The sequence below is a fragment of the Indicator indicator genome, chromosome 24 (genome assembly GCF_027791375.1).
Source record: "Indicator indicator isolate 239-I01 chromosome 24, UM_Iind_1.1, whole genome shotgun sequence".
NCBI lineage: Eukaryota > Metazoa > Chordata > Aves > Piciformes > Indicatoridae > Indicator > Indicator indicator.
This window is the reverse complement of record NC_072033.1, coordinates 2,899,970-2,921,226: the sequence shown is the minus strand read 5'-3', so window position 1 is coordinate 2,921,226 and position 21,257 is coordinate 2,899,970. Positions and strand designations below refer to the sequence as shown.

The window sequence follows — 21,257 nt, the reverse complement described above, 5'->3', positions numbered from 1 at the left end:
GCTTGAGACAGGCTGCAGGACACTGTTAGGTTAGATATGGGGAGGAGCAGCTGGGCAAAAGGCTGGGCAAGAAGGGGAAGGGGACCAGCAGAGTGAAGCAATTATGATACCTGGCATTACAGGGTTGGGATGGAGGAATCCTAGAACTGTGGAATGGCTTGGGTTGGAAAGGACCTTCAAAGGTCATCCAGTCCAACCCCCCTGCAGTCAGCAGGGTCAGCTGCAACTAGGGCAGATTGCTCAGAGCCCTAACCAACCTCACCTGGAATGGTTCCAGGACAACCTAGGCCAGGCTCTCACCACCCTCAGTAGAAAGAACTTCTCTCCAGTCTAGATCTCCCTCTTAGAATCTCCTCCTTCTAGGTTCAAACCATCACCCCTGCTCCTGTCCCAGCAGGCCCTGCTCTAAAGTTAATCATTCACTCTTACAGAGCTTTATTGTTTTCTCCTTAGGGTTACAACCTCTCCTGATCCTTGCTGTTCCCCCTGCAAGCCCCAACTCCCCAACTCATAAGATTAGGCAAAAAAACCCTCAGCTTTTCTGTGCCAGGGCAGCACTTCCCAGCTGTCAGGACTGCAGAGAAGAGCTGGAATTTTGAGCTCTGAAGGCTTAGCAACAGGAAAACAAAGGAGTAGTTTAGGATTTCTGGCTGTCTCACCATTCCTTAAGCTACACCTTCTCATCTGGGAATTTTGGCTCTTCCATGACTTCACCCAGCCCCAGTTGCTGTTGGGAGGTGGTTTCAGGGAGCTCACTCTATATGAGATCAGGTTGTGTCCCTTGCAGCAGCTGTGCATAGATAACCTGCCTGGGCACACTGACCACCCTGAGCTGCAATGCCTCCAAAATTCCCAGTGTGGGCTGACTCAAGGGCTTCCTGGGGGAATTCCAGCAGAAAGGAGTTTTTCACACACATGGGTGTGCAGGAAGGGCCTCAGCAGAGTGGGGTCCTGCTGAGTGGGCAGGGTGGGATCTGAGCCCAGCAGCACTTTGTTCCACTTCATTAACTCTTGTCCATTTCTTGGTCATTTCAGGCATACAAGAGGAAAACAGAAGCTGCCAAGAAGGAGTACCTGAAAGCCCTGGCAGCCTACAGGGCCAGCCTCGTCTCCAAGGTACCAGCAGCTGGACCTGGTGGTGCTGAGTTAGTTGCAGCTCTCAGGACTCTCTGGGGAGGAGCAGGCTGATCAGAACTGTGGCGTGACCCTGCTGGCAGCTCTGTGCCACTGTCAGCCACCTGCCCCGGGGGCTACAAGAAATGCTCTGCTCCACAGCTAGAGGGGGAACCAGGCTGCCCTCTGCCTTCATCACCCTGAAATGAGAACCCCCTTTGGGTTGTCTTCGTCAGCAGATGTCACAGCAGGGGGGGGGATGTCCTTGATTGGAGACAAAGGGGTCCCTGCTGCTTGTCTCCACCACCAGTGGCTGTTCCTTGCCCTGGCTTCTCAGGGTGTGAGTGCAGCAATAAGGGAGTGCTGGAAAGGGCAGGGAGATGAGACTCAGCGTGGGTGACACCAGGAATGACCTGAGAGTGTGGCACCCCAGCCCTGGGCTCACCAGCAAGTGCTGGGCAGCAGCTGGGTGCCAGTGTCCTGCACCCTGCTCTAGGCATTTGAGCTGTTCTGGCTGCTCAGGATCCTGAGTCCTGCTTCTCCTGTGCACACGTAGCTGAGAGCAGGGGGCTTAGGGATTAAGACTCCTCTCAGTGTGGGTTGCTGGGCATGCCAGCTCATACATGCTTAAATTCACACAGTTATGGAATCAGGTATGTTGGAGAAGACCTTTAGGATCATCAAGGGGAGATACCATCTACTTTGGGTGCACAGCAAAGGGCCCTGGAATGGCTCAGTGTTTGCAGGGTCACAAGAATTGTTTTGCTTGAGACAAACCTTTAAGATCACCAAGTCCAACCATTAACCCAGCACTGCCAGGTCACCTCTAAACCAAGTCCCTCAGCACCACATCTACAGGGTTTGCCAGTCCCTCCAGGGATGGAGACTCCACCACTGCCCTAGGCATCCTGTTCCAGGCCTTTGCAACCCTTTTAGGGAATAGATTGTTCCTCATAGACAACCTAAACCTCCCCTGGTGCAACTTGAGGCTGTTCCCTCTTGTTACCTGGGAGAAGAGTCCCAGTGCCTCACACACTGCTGGCAGGCCAACCCAGAGAGCCCATTTTGGTGCCCAACAGTGAATTTTGGGGGGATCTCAGGTTCACACAGGAACTCTTGGTGCCTCAAGGCTGCACCTGGGGCAATGCTGATGGGCCAAGTGCTTGCCCAACTCAATTCTCCAAATGTAGGTGCCCATCTTAGGGAACCCCACTCCATGCCCTCCTCCGTGTCTTCAGAGAAGGGACATGGGCATTTGCTGCTTGGGGATTTGAGGTGGCTCCTGTGGAGCCTGCAGGCTTGCTGACTCAGGAGGATGTGCTGCCCTTGGGTTGTGAGTAAGTGTAAGAGGTTGTTCTCCTTTCCAAGCTTCTCCTTGGTACTATGCCACACCCTCAGTCCTTAATCATCACATCCAGCTGCCATGGGAAGTAATGTGATGTGCCAAAGCAACCATCACCTGCAGAATGCATGGGATTGTGGTGATGGGCTGGAAAGGCTCAAAGTCCTGCTATGGACATGAGCTCCTATCTTCACTTGGCAACAAACCAGCAGCAAAGACCAAAAAAGGGAATGGGAAGGACTCTTTGGGGGTTTAAATGCTCCTCAGGTTCCCTCTGCCTTGAACATGCCTAAGAGCAGCATGGGGCAGGTAGTGTGGAAGGCATGGAGCCACCACACTCCATGGTTTCACTGGTTTCCAGTTTCTCCAGTGACCAATTCTTGCAAAAGAGCAACTTGGAGTAAAACAGCACAGTGTGATCCTGGCTGCTGGGTGAGAAAGGATCTGGAGTATTATTACAGAGCTCACCTCAGGACAAAAACCTCATTGTCTGAGCCAGAAAACTTCCTGTTGTTCTTCTCTCTTTCTTGCTGAAATGAGAGCACCGTTGTCCTGGGTGTTACAGACCCCTGCAGGAATGCAGGGCTTGGGAAAGCAGAGTTTTTACAGCCCCATTTGTTCTCTTTTGGAAGCAGGAATGATTTTGTCACCCATGTCTGAGGACCCAAGGAGTGAGCTGAAGGTGTGCAGTTCGCCTCCACACCGCTTAATGCTCCCCTGGTGCTTCAGGCTCTGCCAAAGGCACAGCTGAGCTACTGGACTTGAATTCCCCAGATGGGGATGCTGCACCCAGCCTGTGGTCACCCAGCAAGCCACAGGGCTGGAAATGCAGGTGGTGGCTGGTGGGAGAGGGGCAGGAGCCAGGGGCAGCTGGGCTGGACGGACACATAACCATCTTCCCTCCCTTCTGTTTTCCCACAGAGCTCTGCCGACCAGGGGGAAACCAAAAGTGCCCAGAGCAATCCACCTTCCAAACTGCTCCCCCCCAAGCAGCCCATGTACCCCATGCCACCACAGGCTTCCTCACCCTACCCCGGCCTGGGATCCTTCCTGTCCCCGTCAGACCTGCAGAACTACCGCGGCCACCCCCACCCCGGCCTCTCCCGGACCCTCACCTCCAAACCCCTGCTGCCCAGCATCAGTGCCTCCCCACCACCCTCCTTCCAGATCAGTCCCCCCCTCCACCAGCAGCTCTCCTTGCACCACCCGCAGAGCTCCCTCCTCAGCCAGCCCCTCAGCATGCAGCAGGTCCCCCAGCAGCCCCTCCTGTCCCCCCCCATGGCACTACAGGTACAGCCCCCCATGAACGCCTCGCCTCCCGGGCAGCAGGTAGGTGCTCAGGGGGGGTAGAGGGTTTAGCAGTGTGAGCTGCATCATTTTCCCTCTTCTCCTTGACTCTGTGGGTTCCTGGATGCTTTGGAGATGTTGGCTGTCAGTGTTGTCCCCAGGGGAGGCTCCTCCTGGCTCCAGCAGCTTGCAGATCTCATAGTTTGGGGGTGGTGGTTTCAGGAACGTTGAGCTGGGAGCACAAGCACCCTCGGAAACGGGGCAGATTTGTGTAAGCAGAGTGCTGAGAGGTCTTCCAGGGAGGGGAAGAAGCTGCAGGAAGTGGGGATGCTCCTGTTACAAGCTCCTTGGGAGCAGGCTCCTCCAGCCTTGTGGGGGAGGCTTTTGGTGGTGGTCATCTGGAACAATGGGTTGGATAGAATCACAGAAACGTTCAGGTTGGAAAAGTACCCTCAGGATCACCAAGCCCAACCCATAACCCTGCTCTAGAAGGTTCACCCCTAAACCATATCCCCAAGCACCACATCCATTGTCAGTAAGAAATCCCTCTTGTAATACTACTGAGAGCAGGGAGGAGCTGGGAGGGCATGGGATAATAGCAGGGATTCAGAGGGAAGGAAGTGGTGCCAGAAGGAGAAGAAGGATAGAGGGAATGTCACAACTGAACTATAAGATCAATATATTTCCCCCAAACTGCCTGGCTGGAGGAGAAAACTCCCTCTTGGGCCAGAGAGCTGAGGATGAGCAGTGTGTGCTTGCATGTCTGCTTCTGCCAGGAGAAGAGCAGCAAAGTAAATCCTGCAGAGCAGTGCTGTGAGCATGCACGAACCTGCTGCAGCAGCCTGAGCCATGCCCACTCTGCCCAGCAGCCAAACCTCTGCTCCTTAAAGCTGCTAATAAGAAGAAAAAGGATCTGGAGGGGGGGAAATTGCTGCAGCAAAGCCCATTTCCTATACCTTGTGGAGACCTTGCCAGGATAGGAAAGAGGAGAGGAGTGGTTTCCAGAGTTCCTCCATCTGGGATATGAACTGGATGAACTCTTCCCAAGTGGGGGCCATGTGCTCTGAATTCCCAGCTGCTAACATTTACTTGTGGATACTTCTAACTGCAGCATGCACCCAGCTGGCTGAATGATTTGTGTCTCACGTGTCTCCTAGCTGTGTATCACAACATTCATGCAGTACTTTGAGCAACCACCAAAGCTTTCTCCCCACCCCACCCCTCACCCCCCCTTAAAAAAAAAATGTGACCTGTTCAGTTTGTGACCTATTGTGAAAACAGAAATTGTTAGTTTAGGAACAGGTGGAAGAAAAGCAAAGGAGAGAGCAGGGGTGTGGAAGCAACAACTCTACCTGAGCATAATAAAAGGACAGCAGAGATAGGGAAGGGCAGATCCTTAATCACAGTTGAATTTCCAACCTGCTCAGGGTATCCCAAGTAACTTCTCCAGCACAGTGATGGAGCTTTGGCTCTGCCTAAGCAAAAGTGGCTTCTCCAGAAATGAGGAGAAAAGGGGATCCTCACAATCACTTTAACTGGGGGCAGTTGCTGTGCTGAGGGCAGGAGTTCACAATTCCACGTGTGGGGTAACAAAAAAAAATGAAAATCAAAAAGAAAACCCAAAGAAAACAAACAAACAACTCCAACTGCCCTCATTTGGATGTCTTGGAGGAAGTCACATTCTTGGTCAGGTAACTGCCACGACTCCTTGTTTATACAGATTGCTTAATCTTGCCTAATGAAGCCAGCCTCCAAAGACTGGGAAAGCTAATCAGCTCTCAGATCAAAGAGACCCACAGCATCCTTGTTAAACTGCCAGCAGTGCCAGCTGCTGGAGACCTTGGTGCCCGTGGGATGTTCCTTACCTTGTACTCTCCGGTAGGATGGACTCATGAATCCCTGCCAAGGGATGAAGTGGCAAAGAGGGTTTGATTGTGGGCTCTTGGTGCAGAGGCTGTCAGGGCAGGGTGTTTTCTGCAGCCATTCACCACCCACTGAGCCTGAAAAAGAAGAGGGAAGGATGAGGGATGTAAAACAGATGTTGCTGCATGGCCACCTGCTTGGAACAGCTCACGCTGGGCAAGGTCCCACCGCAGTGATTTCAGGTCCTGGGCTTGGATTCGCTGCTGTCCCTGTGCTGCTTTGGGGGCAATGCCTGTAAACATGGTTATGCAATCTTGTTTCATCTGCTGCTTCCCCTGCTCTTCCTACTCCTCTAACCCTTCCTCTCCTTTGCTCCCTGCAGGACTTCTCGCATATCTCCTCTGAGTTTCAGAACAGTGTTGGGCCCCGTTCGCCTGGTGCGTCAAACCCTCCAGGAAGCACTGAGTGGGACAACGACTACCCCAGCAGGGAGTGTGGCATTAACCACTGCAGGCCAGTAGACAAAACCAGCACCTTGCTAATGCCCTTCCTCTTACCTGAACTGTCACAGAATGCAACAGCTGAGAACCTTGCCCTAAAAATGTACAACAGGCTGGTAGGATAACGGTGGGCAACGAAACACGAGGTTTTTTCTGCTAGGCTCATGAAGTGAGAGCAGGTAGCTTAAAACTCACAGATGAATTCTTCCCTGGGCAGGAAAAGGTTTCCTTTTGTTGTGTTTCCATCCCATTAACAATGGAAGAGTTGGACATGTTGCCCTTCAGAGCAGGCCAGGGAAGCTCAGGCTCCCAGGCAGAGTCCCTGGGGGGGTTGTAGGTGGCCATGTCCATAACCAACTCCTTCTGTTCCTAAAACCTCTTGTCAATGAGGCCACAACCTCCTGTAGTTGTCTCTAGCAGTGGGTCCCTTGTTGGTCCTTTCACAGTATCACAGAGTATGTTGGGATCCCACAGTATGTTGGGATTTCACAGTATCACAGAGTGGTGGGGATTGGAAGGGATCTCTGGAGATCATCCAGTCCAGCCCCCCTTGCTAAAGCAGGGTCACCCCCAGCAGCTTGCCCAGGATCACAATAGCCAGCTGGCTTTGGAATCTCTCCAGAGAAGGAGACTCCACAACCTATCTGGGCAGCCTGCTCCAGGCCTCCAGCACCCTCACAGCAAAGAAATTTCTGCTGATGTTCAGGTGTTCACCACAGTAGTGTTATGAAGCCTCATCCTCCCAGCAGCCACAGGGTCCCTGAGTCCCCTGCACCTTTCAGGAGAAAGCCACAGCCAGCTGCAAAGATCCTTCCCCTTCTTCCCTACAAGCTCTGGCACAAATGTACCATCATCAAGCTCTGCTCTCCCTTCAGTGCTACTCGAATTCCCCAATAAATAAAAACATCAGGATAGTCTCCAAGCTGGGGAACAGGGAGGATGGGAAAGCTCTTTCCATCCTCTGCCTAATCCACTGCCCTTGGCTCAGCAGTAATCATTTGGAGCCTGCTTTTGTGCTCTGTCCAACGGGCACGTGGCTCGTGGGGAGAGCAGGTAGGGAAGGGGGCTTGGGAGCTTCTGAGCATTGTTTGATTTGCCTGAAGTACTGGAACATTGTGCTTTCAGTGGAGATAATAGCAAGCTCCCAGCCTTTTCAGAGCACAGCTCCTGCCTGTGCCAGCAGTGCACTTACAATCGCTGGGCTGGGCACAGACTGTACAGACATTTATTTCTTTCAGGGGAATAAATAACTTGCTGAGCCATTAGAATATGGCTGCTGTCTGCCTGCCTGAGGGGATTGGGCTGGGCTCTGCCAGCAGCCTCGCTGTGGACCCTCCTCAAATCTCTGCAGACAACCCAAAAGAAGGGACCTGTTGATGAGAGTCGCTTTAGATGTTGTGGGCGAAACGGTTGAGCTGCTGGAAAAGTCATGGCACACAGATCCCAACACAGAATTGTTTGGCTTGGAAAAGCCTTCTGAGACCATGGAGTCCAGTCATCAATCTAACACTCCCATGGCCATTAAACCACGTCCCCAAGTGCCGTGTCCAAATGCTTCTTGAACACCTCCAGGGATGGGGACTCCACCACCTCCCTGGGCAGCCTGTTCCAATCCCTGACCACTCTTGCAGCAAAGAAATTTTTCCCTATCTCCAACCTAGCCCTCCCCTGGCACAGTTTCAGGCCATTTCCTCTTGTTCAATTAGGGAGAAGAGCCCAACCCCCACCTCAATGCCACGTCCTTTCAGGGAGTTGTAGAGAGCAATGAGGTCTCCCCTCAGCCTCCTTTGCTCCAGGTGGAACACCCCCAGCTCCCTCAGCTGCTCCTCCCCAGCCCTGTTCTCCAGACCCTTCCCCAGCTTTGTTACCCTTCTCTGGACACACTCCAGCCCCTCAATGTCTCCCCTGTGGTAAGCAGCCCAATTTCCAACAGTGCTGAGCAGAGGCAGCTCCCATGGAAATTAGCCCCCCCTAGAAATTACACATCCCTAGTTAGGGGATCAGCTGGGCAAACACTTGATTGCCCCTGCAAATCCCACTGCCCAGGCCCCAGGCAGAAAATTTAGAATCATAGAATTGTCAGGTTGGGAAGGGACCTCAAGGATCATCCAGTTCCAACCCCCTGCCATGGATAGGGACACCTCACACCACAGCAGGTTGCTCACAGCCACATCCAGCCTGGCTGCAAAAACCTCCAGGGATGAGGCTTCCACCACCTCCCTGGGCAACCTCTGCCAGTCTCTCACCACCCTCATGGTGTAAAACTTCTTCCTAACATCCAATCTGAATCTCCCCACTTCTAGTTTTGCTCCATCCCCCCCACTCCTATCACTACCTGACATCATAGAATCATAGAATCAGTCAGGGTTGGAAGGGACCACAAGGCTCAGCCAGTTCCAACCCCCCTGCCATGGGCAGGGACACCTCACACTACATCAGGCTGCCCAGAGCCTCATCCAGCCTGGCCTTAAACACCTCCAGGGATGGGACCCCAACCACCTCTCTGGACAACCCATTCCAGGCTCTCACCACTCTCATGGGGAAGAACTTCTTCCTCACTTCCAGCCTGAATCTCCCCAGTTCCAGCTTTGTTCCATTCCCCCTAGTCCTATCACTACCTGATAGCCTAAAAAGTCCCTCCCCAGCTTTCTTGTAGCCCCCTTCAGATATTGGAAGTGCACAATTTAGGGCGCTCTAGACACAGGTGGAACACTCCTGTAGCAGTCAGGATGGAGCTTGGTGTTGCTAAAGCAAGCTGTGTGACATCTGGCTGGAGTGCTGTGTTGTGAGCAGAGGGCTCATGCAATTCATGATCAAAGCTCATGCATTTCATGCCTTTGTCACAGCAGAAATATCACATTTCATGGCTTTAGCACAGCATCCTGGGGAAAAAAAGGAAAAAAAACATCATTCTAAAGCCAGACAGGTTGTGCAGAGAGTTGCAGGTAGTTACTAGGGTAGATTACAGCAAGGGACTCAGGTGGATATGGATCAGTACTGCAAAGGGCTTAGTGCACTGAAAAATGGCAGAGGCTCTGCTAAGGAAGGATGACTTCCATCTCCTGTGACTAGACACATCTCCATCTTCCAGTTCCTATCATTAGGAGAAGAAGGACACAGAGCTGTTGGAATGGGTCCAGAGAAGACCACAAAGATGATTCAAAGGCTGGAGCACCTCTGTTACGAGGACAGGCTGAAGGAGCTGGGGTTGTCCAGCCTGCAGAAGAGCTGAGGAGGACCTTAGAGCTGCTTTCCAATACCTGAAAGGATCCTACAGGAATGCTGCAGAGGACCTTAAAGCTGGTTTCCAATACCTGAAAGGATCCTACAGGAAAGCTGCAGAGGGACTTTTCCTGAGGGTGTCTAGAGACAGGACAAGGGGGAATGGTTCGAAGCTGAGGGAGAGCAGAGTGAGACTGGATCTTAGGAAGAAGTTCTTCAGTATGAGAGTGGTGAGACTCTGGAACAGGTTGCCCAGGGAGGCTGTGGATGCCTCCTACCTGAGGGTGTTCAAGGCCAGGTTGGATGAGGCCCTGAGCAGCTGAGTCCAGTTGAGAGCCTTCCCTGCCCATGGCATGGAGGTTGGAGCAGATGATCTCTGACACCCCTTCCAACCTAAGCCATTCTACAATTCTATGACTAGAGTCACAATGCCCAGCTCCCAGACCTTGTCTGTTCTCACTCCATTGGTAAAGGCTGGTGCCTCAGCAGGGCCTCCTGCTCCTGCTAGCCCAACTGCGTGCTCCACAGTGCTTGTGGCACTCACACAGTGGTAGGACTGCAGCCTGGTGTGTCTCAAGGTGCCACCTGCATGCAGGAAAGAGATCACAGAGTCACAGAATGGGAGGGGTTGGAGGGGACATCTGGAGATCATTGAGTCCAACCCCTCTGCCAAGGCAGGATCACCTAGGGAAGGTCACACAGGATCACATCCAGGAAAGCTTGGCTGATGATCTGGGTCTCATCCTCTTCCTGCCAGCACTGCTGTCTCCAGTGTCCTCTGCAGTGATTTGCAAGTGCTGTTCAGAGCTGGGCTCCTCCTCGCTGCCTTGCCGGGAGCTGGGTGTGAGCAGTGAGCTCCAGCAGCCTCAGCAGTCAGCAGGCCCCAGGCAAAGCAAGTGCTGGAGGGAAGGCACATCTTGTTGGCTTTGATTCATCAGCACACTTTGAGGTATAATCAGGAAGTCTCTGGATCATGTAATTGCCCATTTCAAGCTCAAAACCGCATCCAGCTTCGCAGCAATTAAAGCAGCACTCTGAGGAGCAGCATCAGCAACTGGCTGGAAAGAAAACAAGATTCTTGTCTGTTGTGATGGGACCCAGCTGTAGAGCCCCAGGTTGCTGAAAGGGAGGATCAGAGCAGCCTCCCCAGCACACTGCCACTCCTGGCTTGCTCTCTGCAGCAGGATTTTTGCTTCATTGAATCACAGAGTGCATCGTGTTGGAAGGGAGCTCCAAAGGTCATCTTGTTCAACCAGCCTGCAGAGAGCAGGGCCATCTGTCTGGTAGGAGTGGATCTTAGGAAGAAGTTCTTCAGTACAAGGGTGGTGAGACTCTGGTCAAGTTGGATAAGGTCTTGAGGAACCAAGTCTAGTTGAGAGACATCCTTGCCCATGGCAGGGAGGTTGGAGTAGATGGATCATCCAGTTCCAGCCCCTCTGCCATGGGCAGGGACACCTCACACTAGATCAAGTTGCTCACAGCCACATCCAGCCTGGCCTTAAAAACCTCCAGGGATGAGGCTTCCACCACCTCCCTGGGCAACCTGTTCCCAGTACCTCGTTGCCAATGTCCATGGCTTCTGTGCCATACAACACACTGGACAGGAGGACACTTTCAAGCCACACATCCCCCTTTGAGGCTCAGCACACAGTAGGGTGGGATAGTGACCAAGCCCCCACTTTCATTTCAATATTAAATGATATCTAAAAATCTCTTTTTTTTTCTAGTCACCTTCTTTTTGAAATGAAAGTAGTAAGTCTGATGTTCAGTGGAACAAAAAACTCTGTGTCATTTTCACTCACTTTTTTACAGGTAATTAGAAAGCAAAAGTGCAGAGACAAGAAATTGTATAGGAAGTATTTTGAGACCTCCATCTCTGAGGTCCCTTCCAGTCTAAGCCATTCTATGATCTCCAGCTCTCCAGGTTGCTCAGGTCCTCATTAAGCTTGCCTTTGAATGTCTCCAGGCACTGGGCCTCCACCACCTCTCTGGGCAACCTCTTCCAGTATTTCACCACTCTCATTGTGCAGAACTTCCTCCTAATGCCCAACCTAAATCTTCCCTGCTCTGGTTTGAAACCATTGCCCCTTGTCCTGTCACTGCCAGCCCTTCTAGACAGTCCCTGTCCAGCTTCAAGTCTGACCTTAGCTTCCAACAGGTGCTGGCACTGGGTCAGCTGGGGGAAACCCTCCCACTCCTGCATTTTCTTTTGTGTTTGTCAAGCAGGCAGCTTCTGAAAGACAGCAACAAGGTTGTCTTGCTCTCTGTTCTTCTCCATCTTCCCCCCAGCTTTTCAGTGCTGGTTCAAATGTCATTAAATGACTCTTCTTCCCTCAGCCCCTCAAATTTTGGGTCCCAGGAGCAGGCAAATCCCTAACTCATCCATCAGCCACTTTAGAGAGAGAGAGCTCTCAATGCTTCTTAGCTCTTGCTCTCCCCATCCTAAATGATTTTGTGCTTACTGACTTCCATCCAATTTTCCTAGCTCTTTCTGGGCACAAGCCCAAGCTGTCCTAGATTGCTAGAGAGGACCTGGGCAGGATTTCTCAGTTCCTGCACAGTCTGTGGCTATCACTTCCCACAAGCAGCTGCAGCTTGCACTTCTATTGCTTTTTGCCATCATATCACAAAGTGCTTCTGGAGTCCCTTGTTTCCCTCCCCTGACAGCCTTATTCTCACACTTGCTCTTTCCCAGGCACCCAGTGAATCACAGAGTCCCAGGCTGGTTTGGGTTGGAGGGGCCTTTAAAGGTCTTCTAGTCCAACCCTCCTGCATTCAGCAGGGACATCTGCAACTCGAGCAGGCTGCTCAGAGCCCCAAACAACCTGACCAGAAATGGTTCCAGGGATAGGGTTTCTACCACCTCTCTGGGCACCTGGATTTTGCAGTGGCTTACTCCAAGGGAATGAGCTCTCTTAGGTCAAGGTGCAGCTTGGTTCACAAAGCACTTGAAAATCTTTCTTAACTCCCTGGGGCACCTCATTGGTGTTTTCTGCCCCCTCTTCTGATTACAACACTTTCCACAGCAAAGCTGTCTCCAAGCTTTCAGTCACATTTATCTTCTGGAATTCAGGTATTTTGGTGATAACCCTGAGCTAGGTCCATCTTTCCTAGGCTGGTTTGGGTTACAAAGCATCTTTCAAGGTCATCTAGTCCAACACCCCTGCACTCAGCAGGGACATCTGCAAGTAGAGAAGGTTGCTCAGAACCCCAGACAACCTGACCTGGAATGGTTTCAGGGATGAGGCATCTCCCACTTCTCTGGGCAACCTGGGCCAGGCTCTCACCACCCTCAGGGGAAAAAATTTCTTCCTTCTCTCCAGTCTAAATCTCCCACTTTTAGTTTCAAACCACCATCCCTTGTCCCGCCACAACAGGCCCTGCTCAAAACTCAGTCCCCAGCTTTCTTATCATCCCCTTTAAGTACTGAAATTCCATCTTCCAATGAGATCCCTCTCATCTGCGAGGCATAGACCAGGTTCTTTCTGAACACCATTATTTAGCAACATTTCTGCCCATTTTCCACTCCCCTTTGGGCTAAAAGACAGGATGCACACAAAACCAGGTACAGCCACTTCAGCCAGACACTTCCAGCCCTCCCTGATTCCTGCTGCTGCTGAAGTGATCCTCCCCAGATGGAGGAATTCTCCAAACCAGAAACCAAATGAGCAAACACTGTAAAGAGGCAAGGCTCAACCATAGCAAAGGCACTTAGTTTGGGTTCAATTATTTATGGTAATGCTTGGTAATGAGCTGGGAAATGTTCTGTGCCATATTTTATAACATTAATGAAGTTTTAGTGCTGGAATACCTCCCTGCTGCTGGGTGGCATTAAATCTTTGCTGAGTGCAGCAGGGAAGGCTCCACATTTTAAATGCAGATGATAAAACATGGAGATTAACCAAGTGCAGCCTCTTCTGTGCTCTCTCAGAAGACAGCTCCATCAACAACAGCATTACCTTGCTGCTTGCTCTTCCCCTCATTATTCCACTCATAAGCACAACCACAGCAGAATCTTCCAAAGCTTTGGAATGGTCTTCACCATCTTTTAAGGTCAAGGTGTCTTTATAGAGCCAGCAATGTTTCTCTCAGGTCTGTGGAGATGATAAAGCCTGTGGAAAAAAAAAAAATGCCTGGATTTCAGAACAACACCCACACAGGTCATCAGCCAGGGCAGAAGGACTTCACAGAGACACAGAATCCAAAACTGGTTTGGGTGGGAAGAGACCTGCAAAGCTCAGCCAGGGCAGAAGGACTGCACAGAGACACAGAATCCAAAACTGGTTTGGGTGGGAAGAGACCTGCAAAGCTCAGCCAGGGCAGAAGGACTGCACAGAGACACAGAATCCAAAACTGGTTTGGGTGGGAAGAGACCTGCAAAGCTCAGCCAGGGCAAAGGGACTTCACAGAGAGACAGAACCCAGACTGGTTTGGGTGGGAAGAGTCCTGCAAAGCTCATCCAGTCCAATCCTCCTGCAGTCTGCAGGGACATCTGCAACTAGAGCAGGCTACTCAGAGCCCCAAACAACCTCACCCAGAATGGTTCCAGGAATGGGGCACCTCTTTGCCACCTCTCTGGGCAACCTGGGACAGGTTTCACCACCCTCACTGTCAAACATTTCTTCCTTCTCTCTAGTCTGATTCTCCCTCTTTTAGTTTCAAAGCATCACCCCTTGTCCTGTCACAACAGCCCCTGCTGAAATTTTTGCCCCAGCTTTCTTATAGGCCCCCTTCAAGCGCTGGAAAGCAGCAATTAAGTCTCCCCTGAGCCTCCTCTTCTCCAGGCTGAGCAACCTTTTTCTGCATGTGCTTATGTCCCATCATGGCTCCAAGGCAGCAGAGCCTCACACAACCTCATCTGGAATGGTTTCAGGGCTGGGACATCCTCCACCTCTCTAGGCAACCTGGGCCAGTATCTCACAACCCTCAAAGTAAAAAGTTCCTTCCTTGTGCAGTGTCAGAGGACACATTTTCTCCCAAAGCAAGTGTGGTGAAGAAGTGAGCTGGTGGCCAAGGGGCTGATTCCACATTGGGATGGTAGAGCTGGTACCAGCATCACACAGGCATGCACTGGAGGGGAAATCCAGGGCTGGTCCTCCCCTGCAGCCCCCAGCAAGAGCAAAACTTAAGTCACAGGAAGGAATTTATAGCCTATGTTGAAAGTGAGGAAGAACTAAAGTTGTACCAGGGAATTTTCTCTTAAGTGCCTTCTGCTTGGTTCATCTCTGCACACTTGTCATAGAATCCCAGGACCATTTTGGTTGGAGAAGACCTTTAAGCTCATCAAGTCCAAACCATTAACCCAAGACTGCCAGGTCACCACTCACCCATATCCCTCAGCACCACCCTCTCCATGGCTTTGAGAACCTTCCAGGGATAGGGACTCCACCACTGCCCTGGGCAGCCTGTTCCAGGCCTGGACACAACCCTTTTGGGGAAGAAATTGTTCCTCATGTCTAACCTAAACTTCCCCTGGCACAACTTGAGGCAGTTTCCTCTTGTCCTGTCTCTATCCCTCATCTAGATAGCCCTGGCTTGCTCCTCAGAGCAGACCACTGAGTGTTTTGCCTCATGAAGTGCCATAAAACCATGCAGGGCTGGGGATGTTCTCCTCCCCCTCTACTCTGCCCTGGTGAGACCACACCTGGGATACTGTGTCCAGTTCTGGGCTCCCCAGTTCAAGAGAGACAGGGACCTGCTGGAGAGAGTCCAATGGAGGCTACAAGGATGATGAAGGGACTGGAACATCTGTGTGATGAGGAAAAGCTGAGAGCCCTGGGGCTGTTCAGTCTGGAGAAGAGAAGGCTGAGAGGAAATCTTATTAATGGTTACAAATAACCTGAGGGGTGGGTGTCAAGACGAAGGTACCAGGCTTTTGTTTCAGACAGGATAAGGGGAACAGATACAAGCTAGAACCCAGAAAGTTCCACCTCAGCATTAGGATGAACTTCTTTACTGTGAGGGTAGCAGAGCCCTGGAGCAGGCTGCCCAGAGAGGTCGTGGAGTCTCCTTCTCTGGGGGCTTTCCGAACCTGCTTGGATGCATTCCTGTGTGACCTGCCCTGGGTGATGCTGCTTTGGCAGCAGGGTGGGGGTTGGACTTGATGATCTCTGGAGGTCCCTTCCAACCCCTCCCATTCAATGTCTCTATGAACCCAGCTGTGCCATACCCTCCTTTCCCCACCCTGCAGTGCCTCCCTGGCTGTTTCCTCGCCCACCTCACCTCCTGCCTCTCCTTCCTCTTACAGCATGCTGCCAAGGGACAAGGCACTCTACCTCACCTAAACCTCAGCAGCATCCCTTTTGGAGGAGGCTCTGATGAAGGCCAGGACACTTGAGAGGGTCTATCTTAACAGCCTACTCAGAGAGGCACCGAGCAAGTCGTAGAGAGGAGAGAGCTACCACTGCACCTCGGCGCTGGCTTCTGTTTTCCAGGCTCTAAGAGCAGTTTGCTTCTTCTTATCATTATTTTTTTTTTCAGGTGTTTTTGATTTTTGAACAAAAAAAAAAAAATTAACTCTACAAGCCTACTTTCTGTGAAAAAAAAAAAACCAAACCAAAACCTCACAAATCATAAAGAACAAACAAAAAAAAATTAAAAAAAGAAAAATAATAAGGATAATTTAAGAAAAAAAAAATAACTACAAAAGCAACCAAAAAAAAAATATATATATAAAAGGAGAAGAAGAAGAAAGCAAGGACACCATTTTTCTGCTTGCCATCAGCTTAGCTCCAAACTCTTTTTTTTTTTTTCCCCCTCCTCTAGTGAACTGCTTTTAGATGCAGCATAAACCCAGGTCTGGTGTCCTACAACATTAGGCCAGCTCGGTTAGGAGGATGAACTCTTTTCTGACTTGCTAACAGCACTAAACATTTTTCTTCTTTTTTTTTTTTTTTCTTTTCTTCTTTTTTTTTCTTTTTTTTTTTTTTTGTGCAAGAAAAAATGTGAAGTTCATGTGAATATTGTACATGCAAAGGCCTTGGAACTGTCTGGCAACGACAACAACAACATCATCAATAAAAAAATTAATAATAATAAAATCAAAAACACAACCAAAATAAATAAATAAAGAAACTATTACTAAGGTAGGTGGGGGGTTGGGGGGGGGAGGTGGGGAAGAGGAGAGCAGAAGGGCAAAACTCCAAGAGCAAAACGTGAGACAGATGCTGATACTATAATTTGTTGGATAGTTGTAAGTAGTTTACTAAGTGTTTTAGAGCTGTGCTAAAGACATCTTTAAGATTTTTCTCTTTTTTGTTTGTTTGGGTTTGGGTTTTGGGTTTTTTTTGGGGGGGGGTGGTGTGAAGGTTCGGGGTTGTTTGGGTTTTTTTGCTCTTTTTTTCAGTGACAATAAAAGAAATTAATAAATGAGTAGTTTACTTTCTAGTCAAAATAAAATAAAAAAAAAAACATTTTATATTAATGGTAGCACATTTTTTTAGTTATACATAGAAGAGAGATGTGTATAAAAAAATAAAACCAACAGAAAAAAAACCCCAACAAACAAAAAACCAACAACACAAAGCCTGCCAAACTTCTTTCTATTATTTGTACAGCAAGAAATGGACAATTTCTATCCATGTTGTATGGCAAATTAGTAGATTATTATTATTATTATTATATTTCCTTTTTCTTGCCACAAGTCCATCTATTTAAAAATTGCTGACAAGGATTTATTTTCTTTTTCTTTTTCTTTTCTTTTTTCTTTTTCTTTTCTTTTTTCTTTTTCTTTTTCTTTTTCTTTTTCTTTTTCTTTTTCTTTTTCTTTTTCTTTTTCTTTTTCTTTTTCTTTTTCTTTTTCTTTTTCTTTTTCTCCTTTTCTTTTTCTTTTTCTGTTTTTATTTTTCTTTTTTCTTTTTCTTTTTATTTTTTCTTTTTCTGTTTTTATTTTTCTTTTTTCTTTTTCTTTTTATTTTTTCTTTTTCTTTTTTTTTTCTTTTTCTTTTTTCTTTTTCTTTTTCTTTTTCTTTTTCTTTTTCTTTTTCTTTTTCTTTTTCTTTTTCTTTTTCTTTTCTTTGCCTTTTTCTTTTTCTTCTTTCTCTTTTTCTTTTTCTCTTTCTTTTTCTTTTTTGTTTTTCTTTTTCTTTTTGTCTTTTTCTTTTTTCTTTTTGTTTTTCTTTTTCTTGTTCTTTTTATTTTTGTTTTTGTTTTTGTTTTTGTTTTTCTTTTTCTTTTTCTTTTTCTTTTTCTTTTTCTTTCTTTTTTCTTTTTCTTTCTCTTTTTCTTTTTTGTTTTTATTTCTATTTTTCTTTCTTTTTCTTTATCCTTTTCTTTTTCTCTTTTTCTTCTTCTTCTTCCTTTTCTTTTTTTTTTCTTTTTTTCTTTTTTTTTTTTTTTTATCTATTTATGAAAAATTAGAGCATCATTCCAGTTTCTCCTAAAGTGCATTTCTGGAGGGGGGGGGTTGGTTTGTGGAGGGTGTTTTACTTTGTTTGTTTGTTTTTATTTTCTCTTTCGGTTGAGGGTGCTGCTCTCATAGCCCCCCCCACCCCAGCACATTCAGTTCACCAATGCTTATCTTTACCTTTCTTTATAATAAAAGAGATGAAATTAGAATGGAAGCAGGTTCTCCTTATTCTGGGGACACAGTGGCCACCAAGGTGCTGGGTGGACTGTTCAGGGGAGAAGGAATTGGCTGGAGGGTCGCATCCAGAGGGTAGTGCTCAATGGCTTGAAGTCCAGCTGGAGAGCAGGGACAGTGGTGTCCCTCAGGGGTCTCCACTGGGACCTGTGCTGGTTAATATTGTTATCAATGCTACAGACAGCAGGATCGAGGCACCATCAGCAGGTGTGCAGATGACACCCAGCTGAGTGGTGCTGTCAATACACCAGAGGGACAGGATGGCATCCAGAGGGATCTGGACAAGCTGGAGAGGTGGGACAAGGTGAACCTGATGAGGTTCAGTAAGAGCAAGTGCAGAGTTCTGCACCTGGGCTGGAACAATCCTCACTATCAATACAGACATGGGGGTGATGAGGTGAGAGAAAGCAGCCCTGAGGAAAAGGCTTTGGGGGTGCTGATGGATGAGAAGCTGGCCAGGAGCAGGCAGTGTGAGCTTGCAGCACAGAAGGCAAATCACAGCCTGGCTGCATCCAAAGCAGCATTGCCAGAGAGCCAGAGAGGTGATTCTGCCACTTGGCTCTGCTCTGGGGAGACCTCCCCTGGAGTGCTGTGTGCAGGTCTGGAGACCTCAATGTAGGAAGGACATGGACCTGATGGAGAGGGTCCAGAGGAGGGCCATGAAAATGATCAGGGGGTTGGAGCAGCTCTGCTATGAGGCCAGGCTGAGGGAGCTGGGGGTGTCCAGCATGGAGAAGAGAAGGCTCCAGGGAGACCTAATAGCAGCCTGCCAGTACCTGAAGGGCTACAGGAAGGATGGAGAGAGACTGTTTGCAAAGGCCTGCAGGGACAGGACCAGGGGCAATGGCTTCAAACTAGAGCAGAGCAGATTGAGATTGGATGTGAGGAACAAGTTCTGCACCAGGAGGGTGGTGGAACACTGGAACAGGTTACCCAGGGAGGTGGTTGAGGTCCCATCCCTGGAGATATTAAAGGTGAGGCTGGACAGGGCTCTGGGCAACCTGATCTAGTTGAGGATGTCCCTGCTGACTGCAGAGGGAGTTGGACTGGATGAGCTTTGGAGGTCTCTTACAGCCTGGATCATTCTATGATTCTATGATTCTATGATTCCAAGACCCATCTATGTCTTAGCCTTCACAGAATCAAAGTGTGGGAGAGGTTGGAAGGAACTTCTGGAGATCTTTGAGTCCAACCCCCCTGCCCAGTGTCCCTGTGGACCTGCACCCCAGCAGGCAGCCTCCAGCTGCATCATTTTTGTGTTGCTGTGACAGTGGTTTTGAAGCCACTCTTCTCCAGCAAGAAGGTCTCCTAGGTGGCAAGATGACTCTGGCAATTTAGGATTCACAGAATCACAGAAATACTCAGGTGGGAAAAAGGCCTCAGGATCACCAAGTCCAACTCATAAGGACCCATAACCCAACTCTGCAGGGCTCACTCCTAAACCATATCCCCAAGCACCACATCCAAACCACCTTTAAATGCATCCAGGATTGGTGACTCCACCACCTCCCTGGGCAGCACATTCCAATCCCTGACCACTCCTTCCATGAAAAAATGTTTCCTACTGTCCAGTCTAAACCTCCCCAGTCACAGCTTGAGGCCATTCCCTCTTGTTCTATCACTAATGACCTGTGAGAAGAGACCAGCACCAACCTCTCCACAACCTCCTTTCAGGGAGTTGTAGACAGCAAGGAGGTCTCCCCTCAGCCTCCTCTCTTTCACACTAACCATCCCCAGCTCCTTCAGTCACTCTTCACCAGATTTCTTCTCCAGGCCCTTCCCAGCTTCCTTGCCCTCCTCTGCCCTGGCTCCAGCACCTCCACATCTCTCTTGGATTGAGGTGCCCCAAACTGGACACAACACTCAAGGTGTGGCCTCCCCAGAGCTGAGTCCCAGGGGTCAATCCCCTCCCTGCTCCTGCTGGACACAGCATTGCTGATCCCAGCCAGGATGCCTTTGGCTTTCTTGGCCACCTGGGCACTGCTGGCTCCTCTTCAGCTGCTTGTCCATCAGTACCCCCAGGTCCCTTTGTGCCAGGCAGTTTCCAGCCACAGTGCCCTAAGCCTGGAGCATTGCTTGGGGTTGTTGTGCCCCAAGTGCAGGACCTGGCACTTGGCCTTGTTGCAGCTCCTCCTGGTAATGTTGGCTGTGGATCCAATCTATCCAAGTCCCTCTGCATAACCTCCCTACCCTCATGACTGTGCCAAGCCATACCCATGCTCTTAAGGACTTTCTAGCCAGCCTACCAGCGTTGGTGTGGGCTGCTTCTGTTTGTCTGCAAGGCAAAGGGTCAGTGCCTGCCGTGGGGTGACACATCTCCAGCTGCAGTGATGCAGGAGCCACCTCAGGGCTGCAGAGTAGTTGACTATGAGAGAGCCCAAAGTATTAATGAGAAATGATGAGATGATCCAGAGCACTTTAATCTCTACCAATCTCAAAATTTGCATGATGGCAGCTGTGCTTAAACAGCATCCCAGCTGTTAGCTATTTGTTCTGGACATGGAATTGCTCCAGGGAAGCAAGTGGGAGCCAAGACTCCCACCCCCCATAGAGAATCAGAGAATGGGAGGGGTCTGGAAATCATCGAGTCCAACCCCCCTGCCAAAGCAGGATCACCCAGGGCAGGTCACACAGGAACACATCCAGATGGGGCTTAAATGTCTCCAGAGAAGAAGACTCCACAACCTCTCTGGGCAGCCTGCTCCAGAGCTCCAGCACCTCCACAGTAAAGTTTCTCCTCATGTTGAGGTGGAACCTCCTGGGTTCCAGTTTATCCCTGTTGTTCCTTGTCCTATCACTGGGCACCACCAGAAAGAGCCTGACCCCTTCATCTTGGCACCCCTCAGATATTTATAGACTTTCATAAGATCCCCTCTGAGCCTCTGGCTCATGGAATACATCCAGCTTAGGATCATAGAATCATAGAATCATGGAATCAGTCAGGGTTGGAAGGGACCACAAGGATCAGCCAGTTCCAACCCCCCTGCCATGGGCAGGGACACCTCACACTAGATCAGGCTGGCCAGAGCCTCATCCAGCCTGGCCTTAAACCTGTCCAACCTAAATCTACCCTGCTCTAGTTTAAACCTCCTGCATTCCAACTGAATCATAGAATCATAGAATGGTCTGGGTTGGAAGGGATCTCCAAAGGTCATTCAGTCCAACCCCCTCTGCAATCATCAGGGGCATCCTCAAGCAGATCAGCTTGCCCAGAGCCCTTTTGAGCCTCATCTTGAACACCTCCAGGGATGGGGCCTCAACCACCTCCCTGGACAACCCATTCCAGGCTCTCACCACTCTCATGGGGAAGAACTTCTTCCTCACTTCCAGCCTGAATCTCCCCACTTCC

At 49.6% G+C, this 21,257-nt stretch overlaps 1 protein-coding gene across 1 annotated transcript in view; it reads left to right on the top strand.

Annotated features, from left to right (window-relative positions):
- Positions 1–15,611, top strand: part of TOX2 (TOX high mobility group box family member 2) — a 219,334-nt gene extending 203,723 nt beyond the window's left edge. Inside the window, exons 6-9 of the mRNA XM_054392010.1 lie at positions 1,036–1,116; positions 3,377–3,784; positions 5,988–6,118; positions 15,575–15,611. Coding sequence (XP_054247985.1) covers positions 1,036–1,116; positions 3,377–3,784; positions 5,988–6,118; positions 15,575–15,611 — 657 coding nt within the window. The remainder of the gene's footprint in view (positions 1–1,035; positions 1,117–3,376; positions 3,785–5,987; positions 6,119–15,574) is intronic.
- Positions 15,612–21,257: the final 5,646 nt, after the last annotated feature.